Source organism: Arctopsyche grandis, chromosome 11, assembly GCF_051622035.1.
Source record: "Arctopsyche grandis isolate Sample6627 chromosome 11, ASM5162203v2, whole genome shotgun sequence".
Classification (NCBI taxonomy): Eukaryota; Metazoa; Arthropoda; class Insecta; order Trichoptera; family Hydropsychidae; genus Arctopsyche; species Arctopsyche grandis.
The window spans coordinates 5089790-5112243 of NC_135365.1; the positions used below are offsets into that span (position 1 = coordinate 5089790).

Consider the following 22454-nt stretch of genomic DNA (forward strand, 5'->3'; position numbering starts at 1 on the left):
TTTTTCATATTTTTCATATTTTTACTATTTTCAGTTTTTTCATTTTTTTTTCATTTTTTTCAAATTTTTCATCTTTTTCATTATTTCCATTTTTTTCATATTTTTTTCATTATTTTCAGTTTTTTCATTTTTTTTCATTTTTTTCATATTTTTCATTTTTTTCATTTTTTTCATATTTTTCATTATTTTCATAATTTTCATTTTTTTAATAATTTTCATTTTTTGTGCCTTTGTCTTTCCGAAACCAGTCGATTCCATATCTTTAACTTTATTTTTATTCGAGTTTCAATTTCTTTTCGAAACCACCCGTTGAAATCAACGGGTCCTACACTAGTATAATCATAGATCTAGAATATACTAGATCCGCCCTCACGTGTTATACTTGTCTCCCTTTTGGCGCATGTAAAATACATGGCGCATTCACAGTTTCTCTTAGTAGGTAGGTACCGCTGCGTCGTAGGGAAAAAAACCCAACTTCCCCGGTAGTTAAACCCCCCGCACCCCTCAGTTAGTGAAGACAAGATCTCCGACCAAAATAATACGTCTGGGCCCATCTAGTGTATTATACATCAATGAATATAATGTTTTGCGTTAAACAATATTTAAATAAAACTGGTAGCCTGTAAAATTTGTATTCTGCTTTTCCAAGATTCCAGACATATCGAATTAAAATAAGTGATAATCGGCAGCGTAGACTATTGGTTAGCACATTGCGCTTTCGAGGAGAGTGGTCACGGGTTCGAGTCCCATTAGATCCAGCTGCTGGCCAGACCTTGGTTTGTGCCTACAGTTCGATCGTTTCTTCGTTGATCAGATTTTGCCAATTTTTATGATTTTCATTGAAACGTTTGCTGTAAAATTGGCTTCTCCTTCCTATATCTCTTGCTAATCTCAAGTTATTCAGCGTCTTTAGGTCTGCCAATTTGATTATAAAATGCTGCAAAAATTTCTCCATATATGTCACTGTGGCTGTTTGTATGAATTCGCATTGTATAAAAAATGCTTCCAATCTATATTGATTGTATTCTATCTGTATACATAAGTGCAGTCGTCGCTTTAGAGCCATCTATAAAGACGATTGTTCATGTTCTATGAAATAAAATAAAATTTGTGAATTAAATCAAACAGGAATAGTGTTTTTGGACAAAAATTGAACTTCCACTGCCACTTTAAAATATAACGGCTAATGTATGGATACATTCATATATTCCGTAATACATGTGTACGTAGCGTAGATGTTACAGCAGTAGCCGACACAATCTATTCAACTCACCGTAACATATCAAGCAAAACCGGTTTCATTGTGAAAGTATTCACTCATGATGTGACCTCAAAGTGGCGAGTGCACGCGTACTAACGAGAGTGCGCATGTGCAATATTGATACGACGCAAGCAATATTGCGCCGTATCGTCGCGTTCTGAAATGTATACGTAAGCCTATTTTGCCTTACACTCGGCCAAAACTGAAATTCTAAGCTTGCGCTGTTGTATAGCATGAATAAAAGTTGACTTTTCTGAGCCAGACTGTTACCTTGCAGTGCTGAATAGTATGAATATACTTTTAGTTTACAAATTTATATATGACCTTTTCTTTATCACTAAACATATACGAATACGAAAACACTAAACATAAACGATTACATGATCTCAAACTAGCTCAACAATGCCGATTTACAACGTTTCGTGACGCAAGACGAATTCGCAAAGAAAGTTTCACGTTCAAAACCACTATTTTTCTACATTCGTAACTCAAAAGGGTAACGTCTGTTTTTTTATTACATTTTTTTTTTTTGCTAAAACTGAGGATTTCAAATTCTTCAAAACATGACAGGTCTATTTCCGTAGCTGTGCGTTTAATGTGGGTCGTGGGTTTGGCCCGACCATTCCGGACCTCTACGGATCATCGCTACGATCTGTCAAAGTCGCCGAAAGACACGCACGGAATGATGAAAATAAATTTTGAAAGTCGCCGAGGAATTAAGGGAGGGTCCCCGGGGGTAAATTGGGTTCCGGGACTCCGGGAACTCTGAGATAAAACATCACACTGAACGGCTTAGCGAAGCTTTCTTTTGTTTGCGGGACGAAGCCTGGGGGCGTCGACGAGCGCCCATTAACACGGGAAAAGCTCCTCGAAGGACTCACCGGCTCAGGTGAGGGATGAGACCCTTCCAATGCCGGGTAATCCCGGGGACTTGCCACCGCCAGATAACGCTCATTACGCGCGACCGGGTAATTGATGCGATTTTGCCAAACAATACGCACCGGCTATTAGAATTCCGATTGTCTCCTATGTTTTTGGATTTTGAAAAGCAAGCGCTTACCATTTTGTAGATTCGATTTCATCACAACAGGAATCGAATTAATACATTTAAGGAAAACGTATGAACAGAACCAAGAAGAAATGACACACATTTCTACATAAATAAATGTCCCTGAATGTGATATTTTCCACCTTGGGGAGCGTAGATTATCGGATATTATTTTAACATATTTATCTGGTAACCTGCGCTCATCATTACTTTCTTAATTTGAATGTGATGTATGAGCGGAATCTTAATCTACTCTCTTCCATTTGGGCCTCGCTGTGATTTTATTTTTTATTCATATTTTGTTTTATTTTTTTTTTTCTCCTTTGTACATTTTTATATACTATTTTATTTTGTTCAGTGTAAACAAAGAATGGGATTTATGTATTTAATTTTTGATTTTTACACTTTTGTTATTTTTTTTTTCTCTCTGAATGATGTATTATTTTCATTTTGTTACTTTTTTTTTATTATTTTATTTTACCATGTTTTCTGCTTTTGCTTTTTTCCTTTATTTACAGTTTACTTGTTTTTATATCATGTTTTTATATATTTTTCAAATGTAGGCCATTGTGGCGCATTAGGTTCTTCCTGTAATGCCACATTGGTCCAAAACTATTAAATAAATAAATAAATTGGAAAGAGACTTTGTATGTAACATTCGTTGGTTGGTTGGTTAGTTGGGAACAACACATTCAACTTTTTTTTTCGATCCATAGGCACCGATTCGATTTTTTTTTCGATTTAAAGGATTCGAAGTTCCCCGGGGCGAAGCCCTACCCGATTTCTCTTCGGATTCTGGTATACATACAATTTCGAAAGAGTATACATATATGTCTGTTTGTTCGTGAGAGTCAATTTAATAAAAAAAACAAATGAGTATTCAAATAAATTTTAATAAAATAAAACTAAAAAGGTTTACTATTAGATTAGTCATGTTTTAGCGGTTTATATTACAAATACCAAGCGAAGCCGGGTAAAACCACTAATTTATTATAATTTACAAACCAATTAGCTGCACTCGGCATGAGTTGCAATGCCAGAATAAGGCATGCAATTCCCGTTTCCGTTCCCGTTTCAAGTGATGGTTGGAGCTCTACTAACGTCTCTTCATCGCCGTGTCGTCATAAACCAACTGGTAACGTGGTTACCAACGAACACATTTCCTTGACTACTCAATGGCGCTTCAAACTTTCGCGTCGGTAAAGTCGTAATTACGAATATTATTATTAAGAGGTTTTTTCCCGTTTTTTTAACAGTAAGCTTTCCGGACATGTATACAACAAATCCTGAAAGTTCTATCATAATCGGTTGAGCGGTTTAGGAGCCTATACGAGACAGACAGACAAACAGATAAATATAGATTCACACTATAGACGGTTCTTATAAACTGCAGGAAGATTTGAATAGATTTGCTATATATTTTTTTTAAATGATGACCCTTTTCTTAATCCTGAAAAATGTTCTATCTTAAATTTTGCCAGAAATAAATCTATTATCAGTTATCGTTACCATTTAAACCATTCAATTCTAAATACATCCTCTTCTATTAAGGATCTTGGTGTAATTCTTAATTATAAACTCGATTACATATTTCCTGTATTACTAATAAAGTATATACATCTATTGGATTCCTACTTTACTCAACTAAACCCTTTAATGATCCTCATGTACTTAAATTACTTTATTTTTCCCTTGTAAGATCTCACCTTGAATTTGCCTCAATTATCTGGTCACCTTTTTATATATCCCATATAAATTGTATTGAAAATGTCTTAAATTTTATCAAATACTTACGCTACCGTTACTTACTTTAACAACCTTTCTGTCAGGTGACGACTCACTGATGCTTCATTCCTTTTTAAGCTCCTTAATGGTTTCCTTGATTGTCCCGATTTACTGAGTAAGGTTAGTTTTTCAGTTAAGTATTCTAGACACGTTGCACTCTTTTCACTTAATCCCCTCAAAAACAATTCCCTTAAATATTCCTATCTATAGCGTGTTTATCGTATAATATGTTTGATGGGGATCTGAATGACGTTGATGTATTCGGTATTTCCTTGCATCAATTCAGGACTGCCATCAGGAGAGTCTTGATTGATTGATCCTTATTCTATTTCTATTATATAATTTTTATCCAATATTACATCACTTTATGTTTAGTTATGTACTGTTCTATTTAGTCATGTTTTAATTTTTATTATTTCCTTTTTCATTTGTTTGTCTCTATGTACCGTTTTATGTACTTTGTAAAAAGCTTATTATTGCTCAATATTATTACACAGATTGTATTTATAAAATATCACGACGATACAAAGTATTTAAAAGGACAAAATAAAATGAAACAATGAAATAAAAAAATACTGCTTTCAGTTTACGGCTTCTGGCCAAACCCTTATCTACTCTGATACATTTATGGAGACTTTTTAAAAGTACGAAAGTTTGCTCCTTTATACATAAAATAAAATATGTAGGTATTCGCTTAGGGTTCTTTGTGTATAATATAAGTGAAAATATGTACATACCATAGTCACCGTTTTACAGAGATCGTTGTCACTATGGTCTTGTACAAAAGTCTATTCAAACTTTAACATTATTAGAATTAAATTAAAATTCTTAAATTGTGTTTTTATTAAAACTTTAATATTAAGTGATAGTACAAAATGGAAATTTTTTATTTTTTGTATCATATCTGGGCAAAATATTATAGTAATTTCTTAAAGCCCCATTTGAGTATTTCTTTAAAAATTTTATTATAATAGTTTTACCTTCACGCAGATACAGATAGTTATTTACATAAATGAAGATAATATTAAACAAGCACCAAATAAACTCAATATAAGCTATTTGTTAAATTTTCCTTATACGATAGGTAAAACTTGGATATCCAAAAGATCACATCTCGAATAACTAAGGATTAAATATCAGAAATTCTTTTTCTTATCAAAATGTATTTAATGTTGCTTTAGTAATAATAATGTAATTAACAAAAGTTTACTTTAGAATCTATTCTTGCTCCGTTCTACATAATTAATAAACGACATTGAATCTCGAATGTATATGGCAATTTAAAGGCATATGGAGATTTTCAATAAATTTATGTATATTAAAACTGTTTGGAAAGAGTATTAAAATTGTTTCAGGACACTATAAAAGAAATTTAACTATTCAAATATTAGTGTGCAGATTGTATTCAAACCCCTACAGCAAAACTTTATTCAATTAAGTTGTTTTTAAAAATAAATTTAAAATATGTATACCTACTTTCGAAATATTTTTTCTATCTTTATATACATACATACATATATACTTTTTTTATGAATTTATTGTTAGGATGCTATCTATCCACCTTTTATCTCGATATAAAATCGTCCGAAGATTTTGGTTGATATTTTATTTTCAAAATTCAGTCTTCAATTGATCGGGGGAAGTTTTCGCCGTGCGGTTTTGCGGTGTGAATTTTGCGGCTTTTTGTTATTCGATCAAAAACACTTCTGGTGTCCCGCTCGTAAACGAGAAATTTCATCACCTACCCCTTCTCAAATCTCTTGGCAAAAAGCACACCTCGGTGGCTTCGGTGGTTAGCTTTTGGAGCGATTTTTTACGGCGAAGTATAAAAAAAGCTCTCCTTATGTATTTCGACGCGGTCGTAAAGGCGCGAAAAAGAGTGCGAAACACATTGATTTTCATATGCGAGGTGCAAAAAATAAAAATAAAATCTTAAAGGGATGTTAGGCATTATTGCGAAACGAGCTTTGGATTGTGTAGGCGATATAAATTCCATTCAGAGAGAATTCATTGTCTAAATTTCCCTTTTGAAGATTTGGATACTGAATTTCCGTCGTATGTTTTCTGTGAAATTATTATAATAATAAAGAGCTTTTCTCAACCCATATCAAAGTGTCTCAATTGTAAAATTACCTTAAGATTTTCCTCGACTTTGGCAAAACTTACAAAGGCAGAATCAATTTGCTTAGGGATTAGTTTAACGGACTATTTCTAACAAGTTGCTAAATTTTGATAATAGTTAAATTAAAAGCTTACATACAATATTCTACTAAAACCGAAGTTCATATGATTTTAAGTCAGTACTTAATTTCTCAACAGCTCAAAATACTGTTAATCAGTTACTATAATAATTGTCAGTAACTATAGCTATTTCGTTAGTTGATTTGGATTTTTAAATGCTTTCTATTATTACTAAATTATGTTCACAATACATCTTATATATATTTTAATAACTACTGATCTACTGATCATTTTCTATTTTACAATTTTAATTTAATTTTGTTAGTAACCATAGTATTATATTATTATAATGTTAATGTACAGCATAATTGGAAAAGAGCCCAAAAACCTATTTACAATTCTTATAAAATGCTCATAATTCATCTAATACATAATATTAATTAAAGACTCTCTAAAGTCGATGATCTAAAGTTTTTAATTTGCCGTATGACATTTTACTATGCATTTATAAGACTCAGATTGATATGTAGAAGTATAATATTATTAAATATGAACGAAAAATGGTATAAATTTGCACTTAAGTTATATTAAAAAATGACAAAAAAAAGAACAGTTCATATTTTTCGTAAAAATTTCACACGTGTAAATAAATTGTTGTTATCTATGTATGTCCCTACATAGCATATATAAAAATCTCTGACATGTAAATTTTTTCACCTCATATTTTACATAGCAAAAGGATTCTTTGTATCGTATTCAAATACAGTGATTTCTGCGCTTGTGAATTTTCGTATCAGAATTTTTTTTATATATTTTAGTTGTAATATAAAAATTGTACTGTTTTCATTATATTTGTACGGCATAGGTCGAGGCATAAATCAACGATAATTTTTGTGTCAAAAATATAACACCGGTCATATACTTTTCCTTACACGTTGTTCAATCTTCTATGTGCGATATTGAGAATTTATTGGACACGTTACTATCCCAATGCGGATACGAAACTACGTATATGTATATATATATATAACCATAGCTATAAAGTGATAGATTGTAGACATTGATTCTATTTTTTTTCTTTCTATGTAATTTCAGGGTGGATATGGGCGCAGCACACAAAAACGGTTCTTTCTATCAATGCTGTTCAGGTTTTTGTATTGATCTGCTGGAGAAGTTCGCCGAAGAGTTGGGATTTACATATGAACTGGTTCGTGTTGAAGACGGTCGATGGGGTACTCTAGTGAATGGAAAATGGAATGGACTCATCGCAGACCTAGTTAACAGGAAGACTGACATGGTAATCTCAATTTTCATTCGTAACGCATTTTCATCATTGTTTTAAAGGACAACGCTAGCAAACAATCAAAACATTTTTTTATCTCATACTCGATTCAATACTTAGGGAATGTATAAATAGTTTGCAAAAGATGTATCTTATTACCTTCATTATATAAAATGACATTCCATATATAATATAAGTATGTTACAGTCAAAGTGTATTACCAGTTGTAATATATTTTGACTGGTTATAATATGTTTCATCAAGTTTGATCATATGACACAATGGGTTTACAATCTTACTTGCCAGAATCAGTCAATAAATATTCCATTTCGTTTCTTTCATCCACGATATGAATATGATTCAGAGAACCTACATAGGCTTTCAAGTCAAGTCACACTTTTGTTTTGAACACATTCTATTGTAATATGAAGCTTAATATTTCTCACAATTCGTAAAAGTAAGTAATTCAAACGGATCGTTCAATCCTAGAGAATTCTGTAAAAAAATCTGAAGTGTTAAAGCAAATATACATATACATATGAGCCGTTATATTTGAACGTGGTGGAAGTTCAATTTTCAATTCCAAAAACATTATTTCTGTTTGACTTAATTCACAAATTGTTATCACTTATTTTAATTCAATATGTCCAAAATCTCGGAAATGCAGAATAAATGTATTACAGGCCACCAGTATTTTTAAATATTTTTAAACAAAAAACCATATATTTAATGTTTTGCAAGATATTTCTCGAAATGAAGAAAAATGGACTTATATGTAAATATAACGGCTCATATATGTATGTAGATAATTACTGACGAGTACCGTCAAAGCTGTATTTTTGTCTGTAGAAATATTATTGACAGACTATTGGTCGAACGGACAATTTACCGAATGAACATTATTCTGACGGACATTTGTCCGAATGAAATTTTTAATTGCTTAAATTTATCAAAAATATTAAAATTCAGTGAGGTTGAGTTGATTTCTGAATAATGTATATGTTTTCAGTGAGTTTTGAGTAATTTCAATACGCAATCAGCCATCCATTCAGCCAATCAAAAGTCCGTAGGCCTAATGTCCGTTCGACCAAGTGTCGGTCGGCTAAGTGTTCATTCGGGCAAAAGACCGCGCATGAATTATACAAATTAATTTGTATTCGAATATGAATTAAATATTATTCATATTAAATATACGTATAAGTTAATTTGTATTCGAATATGAATTAAAATATGTATATTTCAACTGATAGTACACATTGTCGGTTGAATTTAGTATTTATAATAAAATGACAGCGAAATGAAATTGGGTTAAGTCAAATGAATAGAAACCTATCAATGACCTTTATCAACTATTTTATTTGGTAAGCCTTGTCTTTTGAGATTTGTTTGTATAATTATAATTTATTATACCTGGTTTACAAAGCATAATGTAGCCCATTATGTATATGATCAATAATAAAATTAGCATTCAATTCTCGTTCTCGTCAAAATTTAAATTTCAATCATGAGATTTAATAAATAAATATTTTTTGAATCTGTGTTTTGATTATGGAAATATATAGAATATCTTTCCTGCTAGAATATTAAATGAATAAATGTTTCCTTGAGACAGGGAGAAGTGAAAATCTTATATACACACAAATTCATTATAGAATTGTAAACAACGGAGTTTGTTGATTTTAAAGAAATTTTCCTTTATCGCTGTAATATATTTCTAAGAGAATCTAAGTGAGTTTGAAATGGCCGCAATGAGAAAGCGTTTTGGAAATTTTAATGAAGATGAAAAACAAAGGCTCATTTATCAAAAACAATAGAATATAAATATATACATATACATATATAACACTGATAGTAAGATATTATGCCTTTCCTTTTCTAGGTCATGACTTCTTTGATGATCAACTCTGAACGTGAAGCCGTCGTAGATTTTAGTGTACCTTTCATGGAGACTGGAATAGCAATAGTAGTTGCAAAACGCACTGGAATTATTTCTCCAACTGCCTTTTTGGAGCCCTTCGATACAGCTTCGTGGATGCTGGTAAGATATTGATATCACAATTATATTTAAATGCATTTTTTTATGATTAAAAGCAGCATGCACATACAGACGTCGAAAAATACACACATATATGTATGATCATACGGGTTTATTTACGGCTGATCTCTAGCTTTCATAATCACACAAGAGTTGGCAAAATGTTTGGCGATAAATTTAGGGACATCAGATAAAACATGTCATGTCTTGATGGGGAAAATCAGAGGGTTTTCGCAGTGAAAATGGTGCTCTGTAAAGCGAGTGGCTATTAAGGATGTCGTATTTCGATAATCATGCGATACTTCTTTGAGTATCGTTTTCGATTGCTTCGCAAATAAAATTGGTTTTGAATGTATTCGTAATATTCTGAATAATATTATATTATTGTGATGGTTTGATACGAACGAGTTCAACGGAAATGTTCCTCAACAAGTTAAACTTTTTTTCCACTGTGAACTTTGCGCCTTTTATGAAACGTTAGAGCTCGTCCCATTTGTTTAAGTGCTTATTTTATGTTTTGTGCGAAGTTTATTTCGAATGAAAATACAACAACGTATTTTCGTTTATTTTGTAGAGTGGTGTATTATAATATTATTATTATAATAAACTGACAGGTTTTGTACATAAATAATAACCTTTTATATTTACGTGATTTATACCCTATTGTGTAGGCGAAGTATCGATAGGAAAAGTGTTGTTTTCGATAATGGACGTCAATATTTACTATAATTATTTTGAAACAAATCACAATTAAAATTAATTAAAAATATATCAAAGAACAACGTTATTATTTTTGTCTTGTTTTTTTTCTTTTCTCCGCTTTATGGCCTTGCCTTTTGGTTCCAAACATCATAATCATTTTTTTTGGAATATTTAACTTTTTAAAGGAAATACATAAATAATAACGACAAAAACCACATTATATTTTTTCACTTCGTTGATTGGTCTGACAAACTTCCTACATTTTTTCGATCGCTTTGAAACTTTGCCATTTTGCGAGTATGAAACAGTGGTGATATATAATCGTAATAAACACGTTTAAGGATCCAAATATTTTGTCACAGACAAAAATGAAACATAACATAATCAGGAATCGATTCTGAATGTACATATGTTCCTTAGTCATAATTTCATACGGACAATATTTATAATTTATCAATCGAATGGACATGTACATATGTATGTAACAGAGATTAGAAAACCGGTTCTAGCGTTTTTTACAAAATCCAGGCAATCGGTACTGCCGGTATTACAACGAAAAAAATACTAATAGTGCCGAAATATTATACATATATAATAATTTCAATTTAACGTTAGTTTAATTGTATTGTATTTAAAAGAAAACGTCTATTTGTTTGTATGGATCAGTCAAATAATAAGTCTACATTTGTTTTTACCTGCTATTTAAATAATGACTATTTCCGAATACATGCATGTATTGATTTCTAACTGACTATTATCATTGAAAAGCCTTGTTGCCTTCCGATTTTTATTGGATATATAATTTACTATTTGACTATTATATAAGTACATATACATATGTATATTATATTTAAAAGTCCACACAATTTTTTTTCAAAGTAAGGAGAACGAACGTTGGCATTTTTGGAATCCCTTGTACCTATATATTTATAGAAAATGGCCTTTTATTAATTGGTCAGTAACTTAAAAGGACTTGATTCAGTTAAAAAAACAATCTAAAATCTAACAATTAGTCATAATTTTAAATAAAAGACTAGTTTAATTTGACAATTGGATTGAAATATAACATTTGAAGATCTATTTTATGTATGTATGTACATACGTAGTTAATACGTATAATATATAGATATAATAGACATTTTGATGATGACAAAAAAAGTATTTGCCTTCGAAATTAATATTTCTTTTAAATACATATTTAATATGTAGTGGTCAAATCTTTTGTTTCATACAAACGTTACTCAATAACAATTCATACAATACATTTTGTTTAAGCCCTTGGTATTTTACCTTGTTCATGCATTTGATTGTTTCTATGCTTATTTCATATCCACATAACCCAAAATGAGCATATAAATGAAAACATTAAACTTTGAGATCAAAAGATTGTAGGTAATTTTAAATTAAAACACACCTGGATTTATTGAGCTTTCAAAGGGGTATTACCGATGTTTTTCGGGTCGGTGTGCTTTCGTGCTGAATTCTATAGGACTGAAATCGAATCGTCTGAATCTTAATGAACGCTTCAAAAATAGAGCCTTTTATACTACGCAAACATACCAAATTAATATCCTTCCATTCGTCCAATTTATTGATTTCCGGTCATGTTGACACAGCGCCAATATTTACCTCTCTCCTTTCTGATACTCGATTACGTCATTCCGCGCCGTATTTCCGATCAAATTTCGAACATAATTTGAATAAATTTCGCATTATTATGTTTCTAAACTCGTTAAAATATTTACACTGTGATCCCCATGTATTTACCCGAGGTCGTGTTTGCAGATTAGTTCTCTACATCGCCTCGAATTCGTGGAGCAATAATGAATTCTCACACACATCCCCTCTAACCCTTTGACGGAGCGGCCTTTGAATATTATTCTAAAATCGCACACGAACTCTAACTTTGAAATTTCTATCTCAGCGTACGCTTCAATGTGTTAAAAAGAATTATTCTGCGAGAAAGTATTGCGTGCGGTGGAATATAAATGGAATACATTCGTAAATCGTTACGGAAGAGTGTGATGAGAAAGCGGAGTGGTGGAAAACGAAATCATGAAAGTATGACGGGGAAGAAGTGGGAAATATACGGAGATCAATTGCAAAAGTTTTCCGCGTTGTTGAGGAATTTTTCACATTTTTCCGATGGGAAATTCTCAGCCCCTCGCCACGCCGTTTTCCTCATCACCCCGGGATGTCTCTGCTTCGCCCTCCAACCCTCATTAATATCACCTTTTGATCGTGATTGACAAGACTTTCGACGAATTTTCGCAGGCCTTTCTTTTGTAATAAAACGAAATTGACAATTCAATAACTTTCTGTTCAGGCATAACAAATTCAACACCTCACACTTCCTCCGTGTCAAAAATATTTCAAATTGTCGACGTAATTGATGGCTTCTGTTACAATCTTTGGGGTACGACTTATGTAAATATCGCCGAAAATAATAAAATATTCGTCAAAAGCGCACCCCCGTTTATTTTTGCATGCTAAAATTGTGTTTATTTAATTTTAAATTGTCCATCAAATCAAAATTGTTCCATTTCCAAAAATAGATAGAACTCAATGAAAAACATTTCATAGACGTGGAAAATTTTAGATAGAAGTGCTAAAGGAAATAAAGCTAAAGGGTTTCTGAGAACTAAAAAAATGTTTGAACAAGGGTATTACAATTAATGAGAAGTCCTTTTGATTTTAATTAAATTATGAAAGTGTTACATTGAAATCACAATTTTTAAAAGAAAAGTTTCGGCCACTTTGAAATACGAATTCATATATTTTTTGTATATTATAAATTCGTTTATTATAAAAACATCAGAATATGCCAAGCTTTATTTTTTAAATTAATCAAAAATCAACATTCCATAGTACAAAAAAGTGCTTGGAAATCAATCTAGGCAGTTAATTCATCAAATTGTAAAAAATCTTGAGCTCATCTATTGCAAAGTCAATTAAAATAATGTTTCTTGGTATGGAAAACTTTTCACTGGTGATTCATTTAATAAGAACCCGGATAAAACTATTTGTCTTATATAAAGCACAAATATAAAACCGTAAAAGATGATTTTCACAGCTTGAAATGAAGATGAATCCCATTCCTGAAATACATATAGCTAGTTTGTAAACAAAGCCTTTGATGCTGGAAATAATTTAAAATTAAATTAATGTGATTCAAATTGTAATGAAAAAACTACCTGTGATGAGAATTGTACAGCTATCTTAATAATAATACTCTAAAATCAATAAACATCAAGAACATTTCATTTAAATTACACCTTTTCCATTAAGAGGGACAAATTTTTAATTCAAAACGAGCGAAACGATTAAAAACACCATCTCGCTCGAACAAACAAAATTATCCCCAATTTCAGAAATACGAGTACGATATAATACGAAACATAATTAATTACACCGTTCTTTGGAGACTTTCAACTTCTTATCGTCGCATTAATCTGACCATTTCGATTCAATAATTTCGACAGAGGCTTAAGACCAAAGGGACATGTTATCTGCCCACTTGCAGTTAAATTCATCCCTTTTCTATTATATTATATTATATTATATCACAGCATTGCGAACCATATAATGGAGCCCATATAAGACGTCACGAACATTTAAACTGACCCATTTATGTATATTTCATATGTATGTAATAACCTAAGCACCCTTATGAAACTCGAATTTTCACGAAGCTTCCGATCGACGACTACTTGAATTTGGTACTTCTCAAACTGGGCTTGAATGCGTATGTATTGTTTAAACATTATCCTTGAAGCCAATTGAAGTATGGATTTTGAACTATTATTCGGTTTTAAGCTCTACTGATTCATCTTGAAAGCATGTGGAGCTTTTCCCCATATTTGTTCGGAGAAAAACAGATAGAGGACTTTAAAAGTCTTAATGTTTAATTTTATTGGGTTCTAGGACAATTACCCTCTAAACACATACCCCCGGTCAACCCCCCCCCCCCTCGTCAAGGACAAAAATATTTTATAAAAATTGACAGTATCTTTAATAAGAAGTCAGTATCAATGCTAATTTATTTCAGCCAGAAAAATACAGATTCAGAAAAACGGTAAATAATAATACATACATATATCAGACTCTTTATAAATAATCAATATCTAATCAGTAATTAATAATAATAATATAATATAATCAATAAAAAATCAGTAATTAATAATAATAATTTAAAATATACAACAATCCAAAATCAATTTTATTTTAAACTCTTTTTACATACCTCCTTTGCATTTCACATGGTTTTCGTGTTAGTGGTAATTTTTATATCTCTTATCTCTTATTCTTTTCCTTTTCTCGATTTTACAAATTCCATCATGGATAATCTAAAAATATTTCAAATATAATAATAATAATATAACAATAATATATACTTGTAACGAACGGTTTTACGCGCGCTTATCTGATCTCGCGGTGGGTGATGCAGAGGGCGTTTAGGTCGTTCTTCTTCCAAGGGTCGGGTTATATGGAAACGTGGACTAACCTTGGGATACAGTTATATATAGTTGGGGAGGTTCCTGACTGCAAATCGTCTCGTCGATAGCAGCTTCCTCGTGGTAGGGAAGCTGGCTCTGCGGTCCTCTCTTCGGTCGGTCCTCTCACGGCTGATGTTTCTCCGCTGACGGCTGGTGGTAGAGAGAGAGTCGCTCTCCATGCGCGCGCGCCTATAAGGCTTTTTCCTGTGTGGCCACTCGAAATAAAGGGCGAGTGTTGCCCTATGGGACGATGGGGAGAACGTCGCGTTACATACTTTTATTAAAATTTACTTTCAATACCACAGAACGCAAACACTAACTGGTGACTAAACATCTTTTAAATTGATATTTATTCTATTTACTACAATAAATTGAAATTCAATATGCTCTACCACACTCAATTTATTCATATTAATTACTTTAATTTATTATTAACTAGTGTTTTTACCCGGTTTCACTCGGTATTTGCTGTATAAACCGCTAAAACATGACTAATCTAATAGTAAACATTTTATTAAATTTATTTGAATATTCATTTGTTCAATGACGTCATGGATTTACGAACCAACATACATACAAAGTCTCTTTCGAAATTATATATTAGACTAGTTGTTTTACCCGGCTTCGCTCAGTATTTGTAATATAAACTGCTTAAGCATGGCGAATCTAATAGTTAATATTCATTTGTTTTTTTATTAAATTTATTTGAATCGAAAAAGCATAATATTCAACCAATCGAATCGTCGTCATAGAAACTTTGTTTTGTTTTCGTCTTTCTCAACCAAAAATACTTTCATACATACATACATACGAACCAACAATAGTTACATACATAGTCTCTTTCGAAACTATATAATAGATTATTAATTATTTATTTTTATCCATTGCCGGGGGTATGTGTCCGGGGGGGGTACGTGTCCAGGGGGCACATGTCCGGATACTCTTTTATTGATTTATTTATTATTTTTTTTATACATACATACATATATACCAGGAAGGCCTTACAGGGAACCCCAATGCGCTTTCCTGGCCAATTACAAACATTGCAGCATTTTTTTTATTATACAAGTCGCTGAATTACGAGACATTGAAAAATTCGCAAATTAACGAGACATCTATGAATTGTGCATCATTTTTTATTGTACATTAATCAATCTCAAATAGTGGTGACATAGTAGGTAGGAAGGATTTTTAGCCAATTTTTAAACGGGAACCATTTCAACAATGAAATCAGAGACAATTGGCAAACTCTGAGAGGAAACGATCGACCTGGAGTCACAAAAATCCAGGTCTGACCAGCAGCACTACAGATATACTCAAAAAAATTCTTTTCAATCGAAGGATTGAACCCAGCGCCTCTCGACGTTAAGTAGAAGCTTAACGACCGAGCTATGTTGCTGGCATATTTATGATGATTTTTTATTAGACAAATCAATTCTCCATACAGCAAGAATTTTCAAACAAAAAGCCACACAACCTAGCATCCAACATCTCACACATTGACACGACCACCAATTCGCAGACCTTTCTTTGAACACCGCTGCTTCAAGCTATCGACTTTACAATAAGAAAGCGGAATTGTTCTCGAGAGCTCTCCACCCCTGAGCTTTGAGCTTTAGTGGGCTATAAAAGTCTCCACGGGCCATCCACTAGATTTTACCCATGTCGTTTGGTGGGGAGGGTAATATTTCGTCACCTCATTACTAATCAGACCTTGGTTTCGGGACTGCGTGTACCTGGACTGTGGCTGGAGTCTCCCCTGGCATCACATCAAATCGAAACGTGATTCGAATTCCACGAAGGGTGGGGTCCGAGACCCCCGATCGCTTTAGGGACAACATCTGAATAGTCCCAAAAGTCCTGTCTTTCATGTACCCCACCTCACTTACTCACTCGTACATATGTACATACATACATATATGCCTTTCTGCACAGTTTGTGTGATTTACCGTATGAATCGATTCGATTTGTCAAAGGCTGTTTGAATATTAAATAAGCTTACCTCACAGGTTTGAACAAATACCTTTGCGTCCGCTGCCATTTGAGTAACGTTGATGTATACCATCAAATGTGATGATTTCAATACGAAACGGCGTAAAATTGAATTATGTATGTATGTCTCTTCTGATGAATCACTTTAGCTGTACGTATAGTTTGTGATGTTTCAAACATTGTACTAGTAACTAGTTTTTCTACCTAAAAGCGTGTTGTAAAGTCTTCCGATACATTAAAGGAAACTATCAGCTTTAAACTTTATGTTATATGATATTAACCAGCAGTATGACTCAGTGATTGCGTTTATGTTTAATCCCGGGTTAATCTTTAATACTGCTGGTAAGAATCGTTTCTTATCATTGTTGAAACATTTCCTCAAAATTGGCAGAGAAATCATCCTACCTGCTGTCACAAATCTTATATATTTAATGAAAGTACAATTTGTGAAAAAAATTATGTACAAGTCTAAATCCATATATGTCTTAAAGGATTTATTAATTAATTATTAATTTGGTGTTTTTCAGCTTCTCTTAATATGTACAGTAATGTATGTAATAAAAATGCTGCATTTTTTGTAATTAATTGTCTAGGAAGGCGCATTGTGGTCTTCCTGTCAAGCCTTCCTGATATATATCTACGTAAAATAAAATAAAATAAATAATTCATATAGGGGTCCGGAAATTTTCATTACACTTTAGCATATTTCTGTCGATCATTCGATGCGTTTCTTGAAAAATCTTGATAAAAGTTAATAGTTGGTTTACTATATCACTCACACTATTGATTTTTTGTGGCCTCCATGGACCTCAATAGGTAATAGTCTGAAGATCAAGGTCTAGTGAATACCCAGAATGCTTTAAAACCATATTTTGTATTTCATTAACGTACACCCGTCGCATTGGAGCAAATCTGTAATGGCGAGTGTGTATTGATTGTGACAATAAAATAAAATAAAATATTATGATTTGAGACAAAAAAGGATAGTGTTTTTTCTTTGAAAATGGGGAAATATCACGTGTTCCATTGCTTTTCTTTGCGTGCAAGTGGGACAAAAACTCATTTTGTTTGTTTTTCCGATTCTTGCCAGGCCAACCCAACTTCATAGGTTACATAGTTGAACAATTATGACAGTTACTTTTTTCACACTATCTCATTGAATGTTCGATCGCGCGAGCTAACCTCAATTGAAAATAATTTATTGTGAGTATAATCTTTAATACTGCTGGTCAGACGTGGAAATTTGTATCTCCAAGTTGATCGTTTCCTATCAGAGTTTTCCAAATTATCTTATTTCATTGTTGAAGCGGTTACTCCCTCAAATTGTCAGTAACCATCTTACCCACTATGTCACCACTATTTGAATATGATTTCAAATATTTATTATCTTTAACATATTCAATAATTTTATTTTATAAATAATATTTTTATTATGCTTATATGTCTAGTGACAGTGACGCGTTGGAATATTCTGTAATGACACTGTGGCTTATATATATTGTATACTAGTATTTTTATCCGGCTTTGCTCGGTATTTGTAATATAAGCATGGCAAAACAATCTAATAGTAAACATTCATTTGTTTTTTTTATTTAATTTATGTGAATCGATACTATTTCGATATCGATATCGTTGTCATATAAACTTTGATTTGTTTTCAATGTTCACAACAAACCTTACATACATACATACATATGTACATACTTACAAAGTCTCTTTCGAAATTATATATTAGATAAGTACATATTTATATACCTTTATATAAATCAATATTTTTCTGTCTGTTTGTCTGTCTGTTTGTCTGTCTGTTTGTCTGTCTGTTTGTCTGTCTGTTTGTCTGTCTGTTTGTCTGTCTGTTTGTCTGTCTGTTTGTCTGTCTGTTTGTCTGTCTGTTTGTCTGTCTGTTTGTCTGTCTGTTTGTCTGTCTGTTTGTCTGTCTGTTTGTCTGTCTGTTTGTCTGTCTGTTTGTCTGTCTGTTTGTCTGTCTGTTTGTCTGTCTGTTTGTCTGTCTGTTTGTCTGTCTGTTTGTCTGTCTGTTTGTCTGTCTGTTTGTCTGTCTGTTTGTCTGTCTGTTTGTCTGTCTGTTTGTCTGTCTGTTTGTCTGTCTGTTTGTCTGTCTGTTTGTCTGTCTGTTTGTTTGTCTGTTTGTCTGTCTGTTTTTCTGTCTGTTTGTCTGTCTGTTTGTCTGTCTGTTTGTCTGTCTGTTTGTCTGTCTGTTTGTCTGTCTGTTTGTCTGTCTGTTTGTCTGTCTGTTTGTCTGTCCGATTTTCTGTCCGGTTTGTCTGTCTGTTTGTCTGTCTGTTTGTCTGTCTGTTTGTCTGTCTGTTTGTCTGTCTTTTTGTCTGTCTGTTTGTCTGTCTGTTTGTCTGTCTGTTTTTCTGTCTGTTTGTCTGTCTGTTTGTCTGTCTGTTTGTCTGTCTGTTTGTCTGTCTGTTTGTCTGTCTGTTTGTCTGTCCGATTTTCTGTCCGGTTTGTCTGTCTGTTTGTCTGTCTGTTTGTCTGTCTGTTTGTCTGTCTGTTTGTCTGTCTGTTTGTCTGTCTGTTTGTCTGTCTGTTTGTCTGTCTGTTTGTCTGTCTGTTTGTCTGTCTGTTTGTCTGTCTGTTTGTCTGTCTGTTTGTCTGTCTGTTTGTTTGTCTGTTTGTCTGTCTGTTTGTCTGTCTGTTTGTCTGTCTGTTTGTCTGTCTGTTTGTCTGTCTGTTTGTCTGTCTGTTTGTCTGTCTGTTTGTCTGTCTGTTTGTCTGTCTGTTTGTCTGTCTGTTTGTCTGTCTGTTTTTCTGTCTGTTTGTCTGTCTGTTTGTCTGTCTGTTTGTCTGTCTGTTTGTCTGTCTGTTTGTCTGTCTGTTTGTCTGTCTGTTTGTCTGTCTGTTTGTCTGTCTGTTTGTCTGTCTGTTTGTCTGTCTGTTTGTCTGTCTGTTTGTCTGTCTGTTTGTCTGTCTGTTTGTCTGTCTGTTTGTCTGTACGATTTTTTGTCCTATACCAATCAACCGATTGCGATAAAACTTACACGAGTGATTGTGTGTATGTCCACGGTAAATAGCACATATTTACGATTATTATTAAATAATCGTAAATATGTGCTATTTTGTTTCAATAATTATAATTTCCAAATGAATAATCGACGCGTTAAGCTCAAACTCGATAAAATCAACAAACGTTACATTCGACTGATTTATTTTTAATGGGTTCGATCATTCGGAAAAAGATCCGATCGCAGCGAAGCGACGCGTAATAAATAAAATACTTTTGGCCGGTGCGTTCTCGCACTTTATCATCGGCACTTTCGAAAGCTCGGGATTGTTTGATTTAAAAGCTTTCCAAAATCGAGTTAACCTTTTGCGAACGCGAAACTGACCACATGCGCGATGCTCGAGTGTGAGAACATGGGCCAATACATACATATTTGCTTTGTAGATTTTCGAACTGTGTTTGCGCAAACAGGGCACGTACGCGAAACCGGTTTTTTCGAAATTAAATATCTAATTACACGCCCCGTCGTATATATGTATATAAAAATATTGTGTTCATATTTGAAACAACCGTTTGAAATGTTTAATTTTTGTTTTTACCCGATAAATGTATTAGGTATCGTTACCATTCTACATATGTATGTTCATATAATACATCCGGGACCCAATTTTTGAAAGTTTTTACATTAACCTTTGAAATACAGAGCGTAGAGATCGAACGAGTGTCCTGAACCGGGGTCGAGTAAGACCCCAGTATTTTTTAATCAAAATACAGCTTTTCTCAATACAAATGGGTTCAATATATCTTATTAATCATTTTATACATCAACGTAAAAAAACGTTTTAGTCCTATAGCGTGTTTTTGACTATTTTTGTATTAAAAAATATACAAAAGTATCAACACGCAAACTCACGGGTTTGGTGCAAACGATCGACAAGCGCCAGACAGACTAAACCACAGATTAATTTTTAAATGCACATTATGTGCACAGATGCAATTATTAAAATGGTAATTATTAAAATTGAGTTGGATCTTTCTGGCGAGTTTAATAAGACAAAATTCGGAACTAAAGTATCAGAAGCACAGAACGTATACAGGGTAGGTATGTCGGGACTTCGGGTAGATTTCGCTTAGTGTAAGTGCGAGCAGTGCGCACGCATAAGGTACACGGGTCGTTAATCTGTGGTTCAGTCTGTCAGGCCGCTTGTCGATCGCTTGCACCGCATCGAAACGCACATGGGTAAGGCCAACAGGCGACTGCATGACTCAATAGCCACGCGCCAAAAGCGACGAAAACAATAGCTTACGAAAAAATAGCTGTCTCTTTCTCTCGCATTGATTCATCGATCAACAAGAATATGCAAGCGAACAGTCAAAAACATGACTTATCGCTACCGCCTTTAAATCATACTTTGGAACGTATAAATGTATTTTTTTACGATGTACCCTTTTTCTTAATCATACAAAATCTATTAAAACAAATTTCTTCTAGTTCATTCTGGGAATACAAGAAATATAGGGTGTATAGCTTTGAAAACCACATAGTTACGAAAAACGTAAAAATTTGGGCACTTGCATACCCCACTTCGGTGATGGAGGGTTAAAATGAAAATAAAACTGATTGTGTCCAACTTTTATTTTAAATTATTTCATAACTAGCAGAATAGACTAGTGTTAAGCATATAATGCTTTGAACAAACCGGTCACGGGTTCAAATCCCACTGGTTTCGGATGGCCAGACCTTGGATTTGTGACTCCAGGTCGATCGTTTCCTATCAGAGTTTGCCAATTTATCTGATTTTTATTGAAACGGTTCTAGCAAATTAGCATCCTTACCCATTTTCTCGCAATTCTCGATTATTTAGCAATCTCAAATTTTGCTGAATTTACAAATTTGACCTATGCATGTCTCAAAAATGTCTCTGTGGATGTCAATTGATATATATTTACTTTGTATAATTTTAATAATACTTGTATCAAACGCACAATTTTTCTGGCCAGGAAGTCTCATTGCGGTTACCTGTTAGGCCATCCTGGTATAAATTAAAGATTCAAATAAAAATTTATCTAGCTTTCTTTTTTAGTCAAATATTATTTCATAAAAATCGAATTCCAATTTCCTAAAATATATACCACTAATTTTAACCTATGTATTTAGTTTTTTTGAAAATACAAATAGGATCTCAAGCTTCGACCTTTTAGATAATTTTAATCAAACTAGTTTATACACATTAAGACCAATAAAAGAGCTGTCAAAAGTTCAGTCTTAGAAAATAATGTTATACTTTACTACACAAATGTTTGCAAATATTGAGAGCCCTTTTGAACGATTCATTTTAAAAACTGATGCTTTATTTTGAAGACGTTTGAGTTGAAATTTTCATCGTATAAAGTTATAAATGTCTTATGTTAAATGTTTGATATATTTACGTAATGTAACTTATTGTTTTCCTAACTTGTAAAGCTCGTTAATCTACTTTTGATCAAAAACGATATTTTTACGTTCAATTTCATTATTTTTCCTTTTATATAAAACTTTTAAAGTAATAATTATAAAAATACGATCAATAAAGCCCAATAAAAGTGACACAATGGATAAAATATTCCTGAAATATATATCATTTTTGATAAATTAGGTTCAAATTTAATGATATATTTCAATTTTGTATTTGATTATGCATTCTTTATATGTCTGTATATTATA

At 32.7% G+C, this 22454-nt stretch overlaps 2 protein-coding genes across 3 annotated transcripts in view; both read left to right on the forward strand.

The window, feature by feature from the left end:
* The window catches only part of Nmdar2 (glutamate ionotropic receptor NMDA type subunit 2), a 251063-nt gene that overhangs the window by 200060 nt on the left and 28549 nt on the right, over positions 1–22454 (forward strand). For both annotated transcript variants that reach the window (XM_077441568.1, XM_077441565.1), the window contains exons 8-9: positions 7371–7572; positions 9437–9595. In XM_077441568.1, the coding sequence (XP_077297694.1) occupies positions 7371–7572; positions 9437–9595 (361 nt within the window). The remainder of the gene's footprint in view (positions 1–7370; positions 7573–9436; positions 9596–22454) is intronic.
* LOC143919204 (uncharacterized) overlaps positions 1–22454 on the forward strand; it is a 740296-nt gene that overhangs the window by 192988 nt on the left and 524854 nt on the right. The gene's annotated exons all lie outside the window — the stretch shown is intronic.